At 38.9% G+C, this 16,632-nt stretch overlaps 1 protein-coding gene across 1 annotated transcript in view; it reads right to left on the bottom strand.

Moving 5' to 3' along the window:
- The window catches only part of PIEZO2 (piezo type mechanosensitive ion channel component 2), a 311,014-nt gene that overhangs the window by 11,697 nt on the left and 282,685 nt on the right, over positions 1–16,632 (bottom strand). The window contains exons 37-45 of the mRNA XM_082754254.1: positions 9,378–9,770; positions 7,790–8,048; positions 7,090–7,272; positions 6,645–6,897; positions 5,773–5,905; positions 5,148–5,295; positions 4,818–5,032; positions 2,444–2,602; positions 940–1,087 (exon numbers count right to left, since the gene is read on the bottom strand). Of these exons, the coding sequence (XP_082610380.1) occupies positions 940–1,087; positions 2,444–2,602; positions 4,818–5,032; positions 5,148–5,295; positions 5,773–5,905; positions 6,645–6,897; positions 7,090–7,272; positions 7,790–8,048; positions 9,378–9,770 (1,891 nt within the window). The remainder of the gene's footprint in view (positions 1–939; positions 1,088–2,443; positions 2,603–4,817; positions 5,033–5,147; positions 5,296–5,772; positions 5,906–6,644; positions 6,898–7,089; positions 7,273–7,789; positions 8,049–9,377; positions 9,771–16,632) is intronic.

Below are 16,632 nucleotides of genomic sequence, written 5' to 3'. Positions count from 1 at the left end.
CAGAACTGGGTTATTGTTTCTCTGACTCCTCTGATGACACTCCATTCAGGGCAGAAATAAAAGTCATAACAAAAAAAAGCCTACATACAAGATCTATGTGCACTTCAACCCTCAGTTAACTCGGAAAGCAAGTGCCATTAAGAGACAGGATTATAATAAAAGTAGTAATACGTCAGTAACACTTGAAAATACAGCCGTTTCATTGCAGATGTACAATTTCTGACTGGTTGGGTCACTCCTAAAAGAATGCTTAATTTCTTTTTCAAATTGGCAAATAAGCAAGCATATGGTTGCAATCTTTATAGTGCTTATAAGGAATCCAGAATTTGCAAGTTTAATTTGAGCTGAAGCTTAAATGAATTAAAGAGGCTGAAACTTCAGTCAAACAAATTGTGGTTTTATCTTTTTTTTTTTTTTTTTTTTTTTTAGTCTTTTTGGATATGCGGATCCTCTCTCAAGATAAAGGAACCAGTTGAGTTCCCTCTGCACTTATATGAAACAAGAATCCCTGGTACCTACATGATGAAGGCATGAGCTCTGCCTTGTCCTGACCCTTCTTTAGAGCCACAGTTTCCCTGCTACTGCAAGTTACTCATTTAGTTGTTATGCACAATGTGAGTCTGTGAATATGAGGCCTTTCAATCCCTGTCTTGAAATTCAGGCATGCAATTAAACTAGCAGCCACATCTTGTGGAATTCATGTTAATGGTGGAAAAATCAGGTGTAAAGGAGAAGCCATTTGAAATTTCACTTGTGGTGACTGCCAACTAACTTAAAGTACCCAATAGTCTGAATATTTCTGAACATGAACACCAGCTGTATCTTCTAACAAACTGTCTTTATGGTGGATTTCCCAGTTATTTAGGGACTCATGATTACTTTTCTTCATTTCTGCACAGGGAAGAGAAGGCCTGGATCACTCATATGGGGCTTCCTTACTTTTTCTGATTCTCGCCAGCACTTCAGGATGAATATATGAGCATAGATATCTTCAACACAGATCCAGCTGGAAAGACTGAGAGTGGTGTCAGTCCAAACCCAGTCCATTACTGCTCTCAGCTCAGTCAAAAATGGAACCAGGCGGAATCTGAAGGGAGATCACAACTAGTGATTAGTCAGAAGCAGAGGGATCACATTAAATGAGCACAATAACTGTATATATCACAAAAGGGAGAAATAAACCAGTATTAAAAGACAGTTTAACTGGATTTTTTACAAATACAATGCAATCATATCCTGAGACTGTATGACTAATACTGATGTTTTGAGGGTGATACCTTTTGCCACAGCTCATGTTCCTCTAGGGTCCCCTGTGAGACCATAAACATGCTTTTGCATCATTATGCCTAGCAATTGTACATGAACCACTGATGGAATGGTACAAGACAGAGTTCCCTGTACACCCAAATTCCTCTGATCTGGAGGCATAGAGGAACATAGCCTGGCCTATCCGCAGAATGGTGGGACTTAATTTTATGCCTCCTTACACCCAGTGGTGCATTGCCTCTTTACAATAAGTGGGCAGTCCTCAACTGCATACGGGATTGGGCTTTATGACTCAGGATTAAGCAGTAGAAGAAGGTGGGCTAACAAGAAAGCAACATGCACAGAGCAGCTTTTCAAAGTGTGCCATTCCCTTTATTAGTTCCACACTTCTCTGCTTGGCCAGGTCACAAAGAATACTTCATGTGAAGAAAGCTTTCTTCTATAGCTCTTTCTACTGGAATGACACAACCCATGCTGAAAATATTGGGAAAAGGCTGAGATTATTCCATTTTTTTCTGTGAAATATGTATATGCTTTGAACTAGCTTAATCTCAACATCATGGTAACATCATAATCAGAACATCATGGTAACAGCACAACCCTAATGCCACCTTTCACTCTGAGGTGAGGCTGTGTTTGTTATTGCACCAGCATTCCTAACCCTGAAGAACTTCAAATGTGCAGCATTTTCCAAAAGGTACACAAAGGAAACATTTTTTTGGTGCACAGATTTTATTTCACATATGTACTCTCTCTCAGCTTATTCTCCTTTCCACTTACAGCCTGTAAGCCTGCTCCAATGACTTCTTCAGGATTTGTTGCCTTGCTACTCTTTAGTACTATAGAACAAATAACATTACATAATGTTGTAGTCCCTATCTCTTTCACAGAAGTGATTTCTTACAGGTGTTAAAAAAGGGCCCTGAGTGTCAGACTGGTAAGTCAGGCTTCCATATTCACGACAGGAGACTGATTTTTCTGAAATTTACATTCCTGGAATTGTTTTTTCTTTCTGGACTACAGGGGACATGTGGCACAGACAGAGCAGTATGGTGTGAAAGATTTACTGTCTCATTTCCAGCAGCTTTGAAGAGAATTCATGAATAACCCCAGCATCTCATGATAACAGGTCCTTATTTCATGGAAGAATGGACTAAGGCAGTAGTTCTAGACTTACCCTTGAAATAAGAACAGGTTCACATAGTTATAACTTTTAGTGAGGAAGTTGCCTAGAACACGAGTTGGATATCCACAGCGTATCTGATATGCTGATAAGCCAAAATAAACACATTTCACAAAATACCAGAGCTGGGCAACAGTGTTCTGGCTAAATTTCCTGTAATGGAAAAGACAGATAAAGGAAAATGATGAGCATTGTACCTGTGTACGACAGAATTAGCTTGAAATGTTTTGTGCTCCTGGCAGCTTCCCTTTCCTGAGAACTGGTGAAAAACCCTTGGTCTCTGACCCCACTGCATTGGTGACACACTATTTGAAAGAATCTGGATGAGGAAATCTAAAAACAGCATCTGTAATCACCTCAGGGTCATGGCGAGAGACTGGGAACAGGCTCCCTGTGAGTGATGGCTCTGGGGCAGCATTCTGTCCCTCCAGACACTAGAGATGCCTAGCTACACCACAGGGGCCCCTACAATGACACGTGCCCTGGTAGTCCTGGGTAGACACTGTTTCTCTTCGCTGTTCAGGTGGTTGACATCTACACTGACTTTAAGCAGCTTTAATGCTAATTTGTATTCATGGAGGTACCTCCAACATCTTGGACTCATATAAGGAATTAGGTTGGAGCGACCTCTGAAAACCTTCTTTTGCATTATCCCCTGCTTGAATCATGTCTAATCACACCAAATTGTTCAGGGACCTGTCCAGATGAGTTTTGAATATTTCCGAAGATAAAGATCCCACAGCCTGTCTGTGCAAATTGCTCTAGTCATGGAGCAATTGCCAAATGCCATGGAGCACTACTGTCATGGTGAAAAGATTTGTCATCATATCTAGCATAAATTCCCCTTTTCTAACTTGTGGCTTCTTGCACCTCTGAAAGCAGCTTAATTTCACCTTAACGCTCTCTTAACAGGTCAGTGAAGACAAGTCATCATGTTCTGCAGGCTAAACTAGCGCTATTCACTCAACCTCTTCACACATATCATATGCTCTAACCACCCTAACCATCTTGGTGAACATTTCCCCTTCTGACAGCAGCCTAATAACATGCTGGAACTGCGTGATGGACAGGGTTTGTGAACCAGACATGATCCACTGTTTGCAATTATATCTCACTAAATTATTGCAATTAAGAAATATGCATGTGCTTCTAAGAGTCAGCCTAACTTATAAGGGCCACAGGAGTTTCAGATGCAGGTTTGAGATTAATAACATGAGATAAATATTTCACGAAGGCACCAAAAATATCAAAAGGATTTTCTTGCCCTTTAAGTTCACAAGTCAATATAAAAATTTAATCTCAATTTTCAATTCTCAGTAGATAAGAGATACACTTGAAAAATGCACTTATTAAAATAGGGGCACAATTATTACTGCACTGAGAAAAAATAAAACAATTTTTAAGAGGAAATCAGACTTTTTCTTTCTACATTATGCTCCTATTTTGTTTTTCCCTTACAATAACTTAACTGTTTATGAAACGAAATGTGCCCAAGTGACAGGCCGAAATTCTCAATGGAGTAAAGCAAAGTTTAAAGTCATAAGTAGAAGGGGAGTCAGCCAAACACTAGAGAAGACACATTAACCCCTCTACAGAGCAGACTGCTTTGAGCCAAGCAATAAGAAATGTTAGATTTTCAGGTCCATTGGACCAGGCAACTCATACAAGACTTCATACAGCAGGTATGAAGTCCACACTACATCCACAGCACCTCCAAAGCCATGTGACAGAAGCAGGGGAGGAGAAATTTTGCTCTTCAGAAGAGACAAAGGTTTTAGACCTTCTTCATTCTAAGGAGTTTCAAATTCATAGTTAGTTCACAGAGTCCAGGAGAGTGACAAGTTATAGATTACTCTGAGAGAGACATTTTCTACCAAGTCTTCTAAATCAGCGTGAAGCCAGAAAAGCAAGGTTTCTGATAAGAAAGAAGGGTGTAAAGGCAGGAAGGCATGGCATAGGTGGAAGGGGAGAGGAACAAAATTCTGATCAATGCACCCTGAGTTACTTCTGTTTGTATCCAGCAGCTATCTCATAAAAGATGTAAACCAGTCTTGGAGGTGGGAAATCAAAACAGAGGCCAACATTGTCTCAGCTGAGTGCTCAGCTACAGGCAAACTTTCTCTCACCTGCTATTCTTTGACCCAAAATGAGAATATTTAATTACATACTTGTATATTCTATTTCTTACATCCTCAAACCTACATTGGCCACAGTTACTGCTGTAGAAAGACATTCTGCTTAGGAATGAGACTATGAAGATATTTGTTTATGATTCGAAAGCTTAGCTATAACCCTCTCAAATTTACACTCAAATAACTTATTAGAGCATCACTTTTCAACCCATATTGTCCAATTGTAAGGTTTATACCTTTCTGTCACTCCAGGCAAGATAAAGAACATCCAGAAATGAATTCCAAAAACAAGGATGACCTGGAAGATGACCTTTCCCATGACAGTCTTTTTGAGGTACAGCGCTCGGTCTACCACCATGGTACCAAACTGAATGAGTACCATCACCAAAAACGCCTCTGGGACCTGGTCCTCTGATAACGAAGAGGTGATGTCTGCTGCTGCAGAGTGTTTCTGAAAAAGAAAATGTAACAGAGTAGTTGAGGAAGGAGGACATTCACACGGAACCTAGCATCAACAACAAGGGTCCCAATTGACAATTTACATGCAGATGCCCTCTATGACATACCCCAAAAGCCCAAAATCCAAACACAATGATGATGAAGTCCACTGTATCTGCGAGGAACATCAGCACATACACATCAGTCACAGCACTGTAGTCTGGATGAATAAGATTGTAGAAAAACTGTCTGATGGGCACATACACCTGGAGAGTCCTAAAACAACAATAACCACAATGTGATTTAAAAACACTGTAACTGGCACTGAAGAAAAGAGTGTCTGGAGGCGATATGAGTAATGTTTGTAAAGATACACTTCTCTGACAGCCTCTTCATAGGTCAAGAGAGACACCAGTTCCTTGCACTGATTGCTGCTAAAGCATGGCATTAGCATTTGTTTGGTAGAAATACACATAAGATCCCAAATCAGTTCACACAGGATATTTAGCTTCATATCAGACAGATGAACACCCCTGCAGTGCTGTTTGAACCTCTGTTAATTTGTCTGAAGTTCAGCTGATGGGACGTAGGAACTTAGGGTGAAAGCATACTGATATAATGAATAGCATACGTATCCATTCTTCCATTTGAATTAACAGAATCAGTAACCTGCTCTCTTTAAAACATTTCACTGTATTAGTCAGCTCTTCACAACCTCCCACCCAAGCCCACACAACTCCTCACTTCGCTCACTTTTTAATTGTAAAGGCCTTGGCTTTGATCATTTGTTCTCGAAACTTTTCCATAAGAAGCTCTTTCTTAGATTTTTGCTTGATGCTTAGCACACTGCTTCCTTTCTGACTGCTGTTTCTTGTACTGGTACTTCCTGAGAAAAAGGAGAGGGAAAGAGAAGAGAAAGAAGCTAATTCAAAATTGAAGTTTAAATACAAAAACTATAAAGTAATATATCTGGAAAATTCTACCGCATATCTGAGTCCCACATTTGAAAGACACTTCAAAATAAATCTGTATAGTAATTTTTTTTCCTGATATGATAAAATCTTGACAATATCCAGTATAGGTTTAACAACTAGCAGATCTAGATTAATAACTAAAAGGAGAAGAATAGTGCCAAAGGCAAATACTTGATTGTTCTGACTCAGTCATCTCAATTGGTAATATACATTCAGGCTGTAGTAAGCCCTTCTTTTTCAGAAGAGGTAATCCATTTCAATATTCCTAAACATTTTTTTTTTTCACTTCAAGTTCCATTGAATGTAGATATGAGAAATACATGTGCTTTGAATTCCCTCTAGCTGGGGATTATACTGAACCAGAAATTCTGGATTTGGGCCACGCTGAATGTTCCTTTCCCAGCTTTTGGGTAATGTCATTTTAAAAACATACTGAATCATAAAGTACAGCTCTCCATTTGAACTTTAGGAAGGTTTGGAGCGTGTTCAAATGCAAAAGATATTTTGGTTCATATCCTATTTCCTCACAGAGGAGCAACAGCATTCAGTAGTCTCTGCGTTCTCCACAGCAACCGCACAATGTTTCAGCAGGATGATCCTATGGGAAATGGTCATTTGCTCTTCAAATCCCAGAAATGCCATGACATTTACCTCTCTTAGATCTGTGTGAGGAGAAGCTGGATCTGTGAGAAAGCTGTGATGCACTGCTAGAGCTCTTCCTCCTGATTGCAGTCTGCTGCTCGGGGAAGTGGACATGGATAGATTCCACTGATGCTGCAAGATTGACAGACTTCAGAGAGCCTGAAGAATCTCTCCGGCCTCCTGTCAGAGAGAGCTCGTCATCAGTATCCTCTTTATTAGTGGAGCTGTCCACTTTCTCATCTTCATCCCACAATCCATGGCACTAATGGAAAAAGAAAAGGAGAGCATTTCAAACTCGTATTTATGTTATGGTATTTATCGTAGATGTTTACCACAGTGCTCACCAGGGGGACAACAAATGTGTTGTGTTGGAATATAACATGAATGACTGAATAATTAAAACTAAAACATTAAATATAAAATAAATTAAAAAAATCACATGCAGTCATTTTACCTTTAAAATGGATCTGTGGAAGAATAAAGCAAGGAGCTGAACAAGATCATAGTGCACATAGCCCTCTTTCTTTTCAATGCCAATGATATTGGGTGGATGGTAAGGTTTATCTTTTGTGTAATCCACATACTTATTCCAAGGAAAGAAGCCAAACTGGAAGAAGTACTTGATGACGATGGCCACCTGTTCAGAAACACAACACACTTCGGGTGTTTTCTAAGCATGGCAGCCTCATAACATTAAGAGGAGAGAAATATGACTATTTTGTCAGCTTTATAAGAAGATTAGCAAACATTCATTGCTACAGAGGAACAACAGTTTATGTTTCCTGAGTGATAAGGTCATCAATGACTAAAACCAGCATTTTCCAACAGATGGTGCTCAGTGGTACCTGAGATACCACCGGCAGTGTATACTGTCGCTTGATTACCAATTACACAATCACTAATTATAAATGGTCTGTTTTTGTAATAACTGCTTTACATGCCAGGAAGGATGTTGCCCATCTCAGTGAAGAAAAACACAAACAAAACCTTCTTATACCATAGAAATTCCCAAGGATGTTAGCAGATATTTATATTAATATGAAAGGCCACAGGCCCCTAGATGCTAGAGATTAAAACCAGAAAAGAGACCATGCAAAGCTTACAACTTCACTTTTCTATGTTTGACATACAGGGTTGCAAAAACAGCAGCATACCTCAGTGTAGACAATGGCTGTCATCCAGAAACGTTTGCTTGGCCGAGGAACAGACAGCATGGCCCAAAGGAATATAAGGATGGGAAGCACCAGGGTTATCATGGAGGCAGAGATCATGTGGTTAAGAATGATCACAAAATAGCACACCATTTCTGACCGGGCCACCAAGGTATTGTATAGGGCATAAATAAGAAGCAAGACTCGAGGCTGACCAACGTAGAATTTCTCTGATTCTTCTAGCTCTTCATCGTGAAACATCCTGTTAGGAGCACAGTACAATAAATTAAATAAAAATTAAATTCACAAGAGCTGCTTTGTTAATTGCTACTATTTTTCCTTTTGAAAAACTGTAAGATTTTGTCGGCGAGTATAATGAAGGAAAAAAAAAGGGGGGATTCGGTATTATAATCAAATAACCTGAATCTAAGCTCACAAAACTTCAAGCAAAATAATTAGAAGCATTGTTCTTTTTTTTTTTTTTTTTTTTTTTAATTTACCCAGAGAATTGACTTGGTAGCTTTCCTACAGTTGCCCAGCCAACACACTTCATATAAATCACACGATGCTGGTGTGACACTGTCTGGATTCATATCTGATTTATTAACACAGGCAGGAATTAGAAGACCCAGACATTCATCAGGACATGCATGGTATGAATAGCACCACGACATAAGTTTAGAACATAATAAATGCTCTTGAGTATTATATTTGTCCAATATTTGTGTCCCACTTACCTAACTCAAATAATAGAAAAGGCAGCAAGAAACTATTACATATATTCCACATATTTGGTTCTCTTTGCTTTTCCTAAGGAGTGCCCTCATCTGAGATCTAGGTGGAAAGTCAGAACAACTATGGACAGCCAGAAGAAAGGACACTACGTTTACAATGTCAGATCTATACAGCCTCTAGATGTAGTCAGTTTGAAAGGTGGTTTAGTATTTTTTTATTACACTCATGGAAGCTCTCCCTCAGTTGAGTCAGGCCAGAAAGCAGAGGAAGAAGAGCAGTGGCACCATTTGAGCCCTCTGGCACTACTGAGCATGCTGTCTGAAGGGCAAAGAGGGAGCATCCTATCTCCTGTGAAAGCACTTAGCAAGGTGGTCTCTCTACATAGCCTTCAGCTACTACTGGCTTAAACAAATACTCTGCCAAAGGTCAGAGTTTCCCTTATAGTAATCCAAAATAATAAAAAGAGAAACATTTTCCCAGATAGCTCTGGAAGCAGATTATTTGAAATCACAGCTGTCTGGAGAAGTCCTGTACACATGGAATGTTTAGAAAAGCCCTTGACCCCATGGCTATTGGAGTACAGAAATCTGATGATAATTGGAACAATTAGCTATGGTATCTGGGGAGAAAGCAGAGATTCTTTCCAGCATGAATTTGAATCATTTTAGAAATCTGTAATTAGAACAACTGCACAGGAAATGAGCTTCTTCCCTTAAATCAAACTTAGCACAAGGTCTGTATCAAAAAACATAGACTAGTTCTGAGAGAAAACAAAACAAAACAAACGAACAAAAAAACGCAATGGCAAAACTTCACAGACTGGGACCAAAGATTTTCGCCACTCAAAGGTCCTTACTTGTTCAGAAGCAGCTCACTAGCCGTTAGCTCATGCGTCAACGGAGGGAGAATCGTATCATTAAGTCTGTCCGTCCGACTGTCATCTGGGCTCACCATCATGAGACTCTTACCAGCTGAGTCATCTGGGGAGCCAAAAGGAAGGTGTTCAAAGCTGACAGCTTTGCTATAGGAAGGTGGAGCTTCTGCATTGCTATCCACGGTGGAGTACAATGGCACATCAGTATCAGGAGTAAGCACAGCTCCTTCTGAACCCAGGCTATAATCTTCCACCTCCTCTTCATCCTGCCTCGAAGCAGAATGAGCTCCTTCCTCTTCGTGCTCCCCTTCTACCTCCTCAATGGTTTCTGTCGTCCCCTGACGAGAATAGAGCATGGTGACCTGTGTAGGTTCACTGTGAGGGTAGGATGAAGAGAGAGAGTTGAGCCTTGTGAGGCGTATCACAAAATGAAATTTGTTCATTCTACCTTCATGTAGACAGCTGAGCAACCCCACTGCACTCTGAGACCCTCAAAGTTCACATCGTTTGGTAGAAAACATTATGACATGATCTCTTCTTACACAGAGGGACCATCTGGGTCTGTTTGCTCCTGAATGGCATGCCAGTGTACTCATAGTGGTTCATTATCTTTTTACACCAGGAAAGGACAAATGAATACCAAGAGAAACTACGTTTGCTTTCTGAAAGCAGTTTAAACACTTTCTTACCAGAACCAGAACTTGCTGTTAGATTTATTTAAAACATGCTCCGTGGTGAATGACAGACAGTTGTTGGGTTCCTTCTAAACATGGTGCTTCTAAAAAACACCCTAAAGGTACTGTATACAGCTGGAAAACCAGCTGAAAACACACGTCAGATTGGATTCCAAGTAAAAGAACAAGAAAATTGCAAAAATAGAGAAATGCAATCCAGATTATAAAACTGTTCCAGTAACAGGGTATCTTGCTTACCTTCAGATTGCCCTATGTTCTTCATTACAGTCTTCATATCTTTTTAACCTTACCTGCCTGCTTTTCTTCCATATGAACCTACTTTCTTTTTCAACTATTCTTATTCACTCTGTTCTGTTCTCTGCTTATTCACCTTGCTTACTGTCAGCTTTGCATGTCCATAATCACTTTCTCTCCTAATGCTCTGTGCTCTGCAACAGTTTTAGCTGATGTAAATTCATGCAGTTTGATGACTCCAGATGGGAATCTGCACACCATCATTTTTCACAAATTTTCTTGGCCTTGCTTTCACCCTTTTCTTCCCTCACAAGTATTTTTTTTAATCTTTCCCCTAGAACACTACTCTTTCTTTAATTCACTCTCTGTTTCAGCCTCTTTCCAAGGTTAGACAAAAGGCATCAACTAAGTGTCTTTTGTTGGCTGGGTGTACATGTATGTCAATAGAGACAAAATGAGGTTTCACATAGCTCCAGAGAAATGAATGAGGCCACGATTTCACATAAAATATACCCTTTTCAAGAAAACCTCACTGCCAAAGCCAGCTGGCACTACCATTTCTTGCCAAGTTATATCTCTTTCCTTTTACACTGTTTCCAAACTTGTCATGACTATGTTAGATAACTTTATTTCTAGTAGACTTTTAATCAGAATTTGGAACAGTATTATTGGGATGCATGTTTTGATATCTCCTGTTAGCAATCATTCTGGTTAAAATGCACAAAAACCGTAAAATCACATCACTTCAAAACCAATCAACACTAAAAATTTGTAAAACACTTCAAATTTTGGAAAAGAATGATCTAATATGCTTTGAAATGTCATATTTATATTACTAGCTGAAACATTGTTTTTATTTCACAATGTCATATAAATCCCTGAGCTTTACCTTCTAAAAATGAGTGAATGGCTCTGAACTGTTCTTTTGCACAGGATATTAATAATATTTGCTATCTTTTCATAGCAATTTTCCTTTTCTTAATTCCAACACCTCACAGACTGTAAATCAATGGTAAAGAAATCAAAACATATTTAACAATCTTTCCTATGAGAAGGAAAACTAAAAATTGAAAGAACAGGGCCAATGCTTGCCTATCTTAGTTTCTAAAATTAGATATCCAAGTCCATATTTAGGATAAGGCATTAACTGAGAAACTTCACTTCCAGCTTCCAGTTTCAATAAGAACAATTATCAGCTTAGTAACTCTGAAAAATCAGACTCTTCTTTAACTGAATAAATACAGACTTAAGAGCCTGTTTTTTATACAGACATTTTGATGAAATGTAATGGACAGACTTTTAAAAATAAATGAATAAAGGATAAAAAACAAAAACACAGAAAAAGAAAAGTGAAACAACAAAGGGGTCCTAGCTTATGACCCTGACTTTGAACCTCAGAGTCGTGCCATGACACACAAGGCAGTAAAGCTTCCATTAACCATGCAAACCACTCTGTACACCACAGATCTGCAAACTCAAGTTTATATACACTGCATTAAGTATAATGGTATGGGTAAATGAGTGAACAAAGCATGCATGAGTTAAGCACCTTGACACTATACTGCCACTGTCAGCTGATGAGGAGGACATATCCATGCTCTGCATTTTACGAAGCCTAGGTCGAGCGCGCTCACTTGTTTTAGGAACAGTGTCTGGTCCATCTAAATCATCAAGGGTTGACTGCCTTGAGAACAGCATGGTTGCTTCAGTGTAGCAGCTAGCAGCGCAAACAGTTACAAAGACAATGTTAAATACAAATGATATTACTCTACATGGTTCAGTACACCAATGTGCTTGCCATGCAGCAAAACACAGACACAGAGACAAAAGGTTCAGAGAGAAGATAAGGATTTGTTTAGGGTCACTATGTAAACACATCTCTATTGTTCATAGTCATATTCACACAGGGGCTATAGAAAGCCAACAACTCACTTTTCAACAAAAATTCACTATTCAAGGAGATATGTGAACATCACAATATTCTACATACTTTCCAGGGGCACCAACGTACATAGGCTAGGACATTTTATTTTCTCAGTTTCACCCCAGAATTTCCAAATTCCTCCCAAAATGCTTTGGGAAGTGACCTCCTCTGTACAAATTCTATTTTGTTAATGATATGCTGTGTTGAACCTTTTGCATAGGTACAAGCCAATTTCCTAAAAGAGCCCTGAAACTGAATATGTTCATATTCCACAAATAGAAAAATATCTGTCAGACATTGGCTAATCCTCTTTCCGAACCAAAGAGCCAAATCGGATATGTTACTTAGCCAGTAGATGCATGCCAAATATAACCTGCTCTGCATGGGATGGCTTTTATTTTGATATTTAGTAGGAAGCCCTGATGATTCTTTCCAGAATATTTCATTTATTTCAATCGCAGCTTAAAAATGATTTCAAAATCAGAAACATGCACTTGAAAGAAAGAACAGGTATGATAAACCCTTATCTCCTTTCATTTATCAAATACAACAGGACACAAGAGACATACACCATACATTGAGCATTTATGTGTTACTGGAGAAAAGAAGAACTGGATGAGTTATGAGAAAGAAAGTACATATTTAAATACAAGCATATAACATAGCAACAGGAAAGAAGCAAATACATTAATGACATATGGTAGGTAAAAGAATTATTCCTCCTGTAAAAATCTTTGAAAAATGTGGATGTCTATGACATGTGTTGACGGGCCTGGTGTTTTAACACATGCAGTTACCTGCCTGAGTCTCAAATATAGTGAGAGAAGAAAAGACCCCAAAATGCAGGATTTACAAACTATTTTTCTTCCTTCTTTTGATTCCATTTGCGCACATGAGCAACAGCAGCTGTCATTTTGCTTCCTTGGCAAGCATTAAATGTGTCCAGGGCACAGAGAATAGGGAAAGAGATAAGAAAGGAAGTGCAATGGCATTTTCTGTGTACCTTTGGTCTTGCTAGCTTGAAGGGAAAACTGTCGGCATGAAGTGCCCATTTGCAATTGTTGTGTTAAGGCAAATGGAGAACAAAACAACAAAATACGTGCAGCAAAGAAGCATTTTTTTAGGCTTACACTCACTGATGACCTTTGATAGAGTGGCTGGGGTAAAAGAACATTTTGTTCTTATTTTAGACAAAAAAACCAACACCAAGATACCAAAGGTATTGCATTTTTTTTTTTTTTCCTTAAAAACAGTATTAATGACAGGGGCAGCTCTGTCCTGTCAGTTCACTCATCCAAGACCCTTTCCAAGCCACTTTATTATTTCAGTGTGTGCACAAAGGCACACATGTGTCCTCCAGGTTTTGTCTGTCCTCATGACACAGGGTTTTAAGGGGGCCCAGAAAGCTGCTTCCTACAGGAAGAGGAGATCCACCTTGGAGGCCTGATTCAGCAGCGTGGAAGTCAGTGGGAGCTTTGTAATATTGACCACCAAGGGCTCGTGATGCAAGAGGCTTCCCATTACACATCCACCCATGTGTCACAGCTGGGTTGTACTATCAGTGAGGTTTTGGTGCTAAAATATGGGAGATGGCAGCAGGTAGGGAATCTACTTTTGTAGGTTACCTTTATGTCTCTGTGCTACAGTATTATCCATGTTATTTTACATTTCAAAGGCTGAATTTATTATTTTAAAAAGCAACACCTCTTACTAAGGTGTTGAAGTATTTTAAAAGTGGGCATAGTCCAGCTGGAACTTTCCAAACACCTTCAGCAGAACAGCTATTGAAATTCAAGTGTCATGCAGCTGGTCATATATTTTCAATGAAAGAAACATATTCCAACTGCCCTCTAGAACAGGTAAGTTTTGACCTGGCTCCCAGAAAAATCAAGGGAAAAATATTCATTAATCCCAATAAATGAAAACACTGTCCCAGATTTAGTCCTTGCAATAATATGGATCATGTAGATGTTTTAAGTGAAGGATGAATAATCTGATAAAATATCTAATGAGCAGCTGCTCTAGATCCTTTAAGGTCTGGAGATGTGTATGAGATGACAGCTGTACCACGGTGTGTATATTCTGTATGTACTTCTTCAGGAACATGCTGCCGAAAATGGAGGAAATAAGAACTCCAATAAAGTGAAGAGATTTACATTTGGCAAAGCTGATGTTGACTCAGTGATTGACTGTCATATAAATGTAATCCAAGCATATCTTCCTGAGTGACTTTTCAAATTCATGTCCTTAGAGACCTTGAAAACCATTAGCTTCTTGAAATCATTCAAGGAATAGGTATTTTAAATTGAAGGTTCATTAAAAGCCCTGAGTTCAAGCATTTTATATAAAGTTGATTGGGTATCCATTTCAAATGGGGATATATATAGCAGAGATGTTTTTATCCTGTGCGAGTGGGAAATTTCTTACTTTATCACTTCCCTTTGGTTAAACAAATTTATCCTTCCCAGCAAGTTTATTAGTTAAGGGGTGACTTACAATTTTTTTTTCTTCTTTCTTGTTTCTTTTTTCTTTCCATATGCTGGTTACTGACTGACATTACCTTTATGAACTAGTACATTTCCTACACCTGCAAGCAAAAACCCCAAACATTTATTATCACACATGTTCCTAACTCAGACCTAGATCCAGCCCCAAAGTGGGACTCTCCTCTCATCCCTTCTCCTGCCTCCCAGTGCAAACTTTACTTCCCCAGTACTCCCTGTCCCAGGCCCTACACTTCATCCAGTGAGGGAAACACAGACAAAAACTGGGGTCTGATGACTCCTGTCCATGCAGTCTTACAGGAGGGCTAGGGATTCACACCTGCAGGTCCTATAAAAGCTTACACACAGTCAGAGCTGATAAACAAAGAAGTTATTTGTGAAGGTATAAAAATGAATACAAATGGATCCAAGTACAAAACCCTGGATATCCCGAAATCTGACTGGGTCTGCATCTAGCTGCTTTTTCATAACTGTAGGTTATGAACCCACAAGCTCTTTAACGTAAGCAGCAGTTCATCAGCCAAATGGAAACACAAGCAGGAAATGCTCTACCATGCTAGCTCCCTATCACTTCTGGTGGTGCACATCAAAGAGCTTGTTAAGAAATATCACCAGTCTCTTCTTTTCCTGGCCCATTCAAACTTTGCACTATGTCTTTAGGACACATGAGTATTTACACACAAAGAAAAACCAAATGATCACATTATGAATATCTCATTGTGCCTCTAGCTTCTGTACAGTAAAAAGACAGCAAATAAATGTGAGCTAAGCACCCTCTAGTTTAAGAGAAAATCCCACAAAAGATACTCTGCAGATTCCTTTTAGAGCTCTATGCAAAGTAAGAACAACATGCCTGGATAAGAATTAGAGACGTCAGCCTTCAACTTCATGAGAAATTTACTGTTCCTGCAATTGATCAGGTGGGTTGCTCTCCCTGGGAATTCCCCTATGCAAAAAAAGTGTTTAGAGCACTGAGGTCATGCTTTAGGCAATTACTGCCCTGAGTCCTGAGGAATATGTATTATTATAATGGAATAGCTTCTCTGCTTCTGAAGTTGAGTTTTATTTCCAGACATGCCCATCTTACTCATGGAACTAATATCCACTACAGAATCTTGTGCAGGGCAAACAAAGGATAACCTGAGTGCTCATCAAAAACTGTCTACCTCTTCCCAGAAGTTTTCCACAGTAATCCTTGATTCATGATCACAGGGATGCTTTAGATTTAATTAGTTGCTTTTACTGATACTAGAAACCATCGTTTTGAAATGCAAAATATTCTTTTCTATTATTTGGGCGATTAAAAAAAATCATGTACTTGATAAACTCATATGAAGTTGAAAACACTACACATTTCTAAAAAAGGTTCATAAACTCTTTTGTAATCCCAGGAAGAGATATGCAAGTGTGCCCCAGTAACAGATGCCATTATCATTCAATCAACAGACACATTTTTGCTTCCTCTCATTACAAGTCATTATTATTACAGCAGATGTGTACAAATTGCAAATACTGCCAGTGCAAGAATATTTACTTTTCTATTACCAGAAAGAGAATTCAAGATTAGAGAAATCAGTCACAATACTGCTTTTGCTACTCCTCTGTTAATAGGTCCTGTAACATCTGGGGAAACAGATGACAGTAACGCATTTGAAACATTTGCTATATTCAATATAACTTTTTCTGTTGCAAAGGAGCTCCACAGAATTAATGAATTCTCTGAGTTTGAAAGAGATTTTAAATTTGTAAACGCTCAAAGCATTGTGACAAATAGGTGCTTATTCTGAAAGACGATGTAATTGAATCTTAACACTGGATGCCATTTAACTGAAGAGAAAATTTACACAGGAAAATTGCAAAATTTGTCTTTCTTGTTTATA

Source organism: Aythya marila (assembly GCF_965140915.1).
Source record: "Aythya marila genome assembly, chromosome: 2".
Lineage (NCBI taxonomy): Eukaryota > Metazoa > Chordata > Aves > Anseriformes > Anatidae > Aythya > Aythya marila.
The sequence above is the reverse complement of the archived record's forward strand: the minus strand, read 5'-3'. Positions and strand labels throughout refer to the sequence as shown.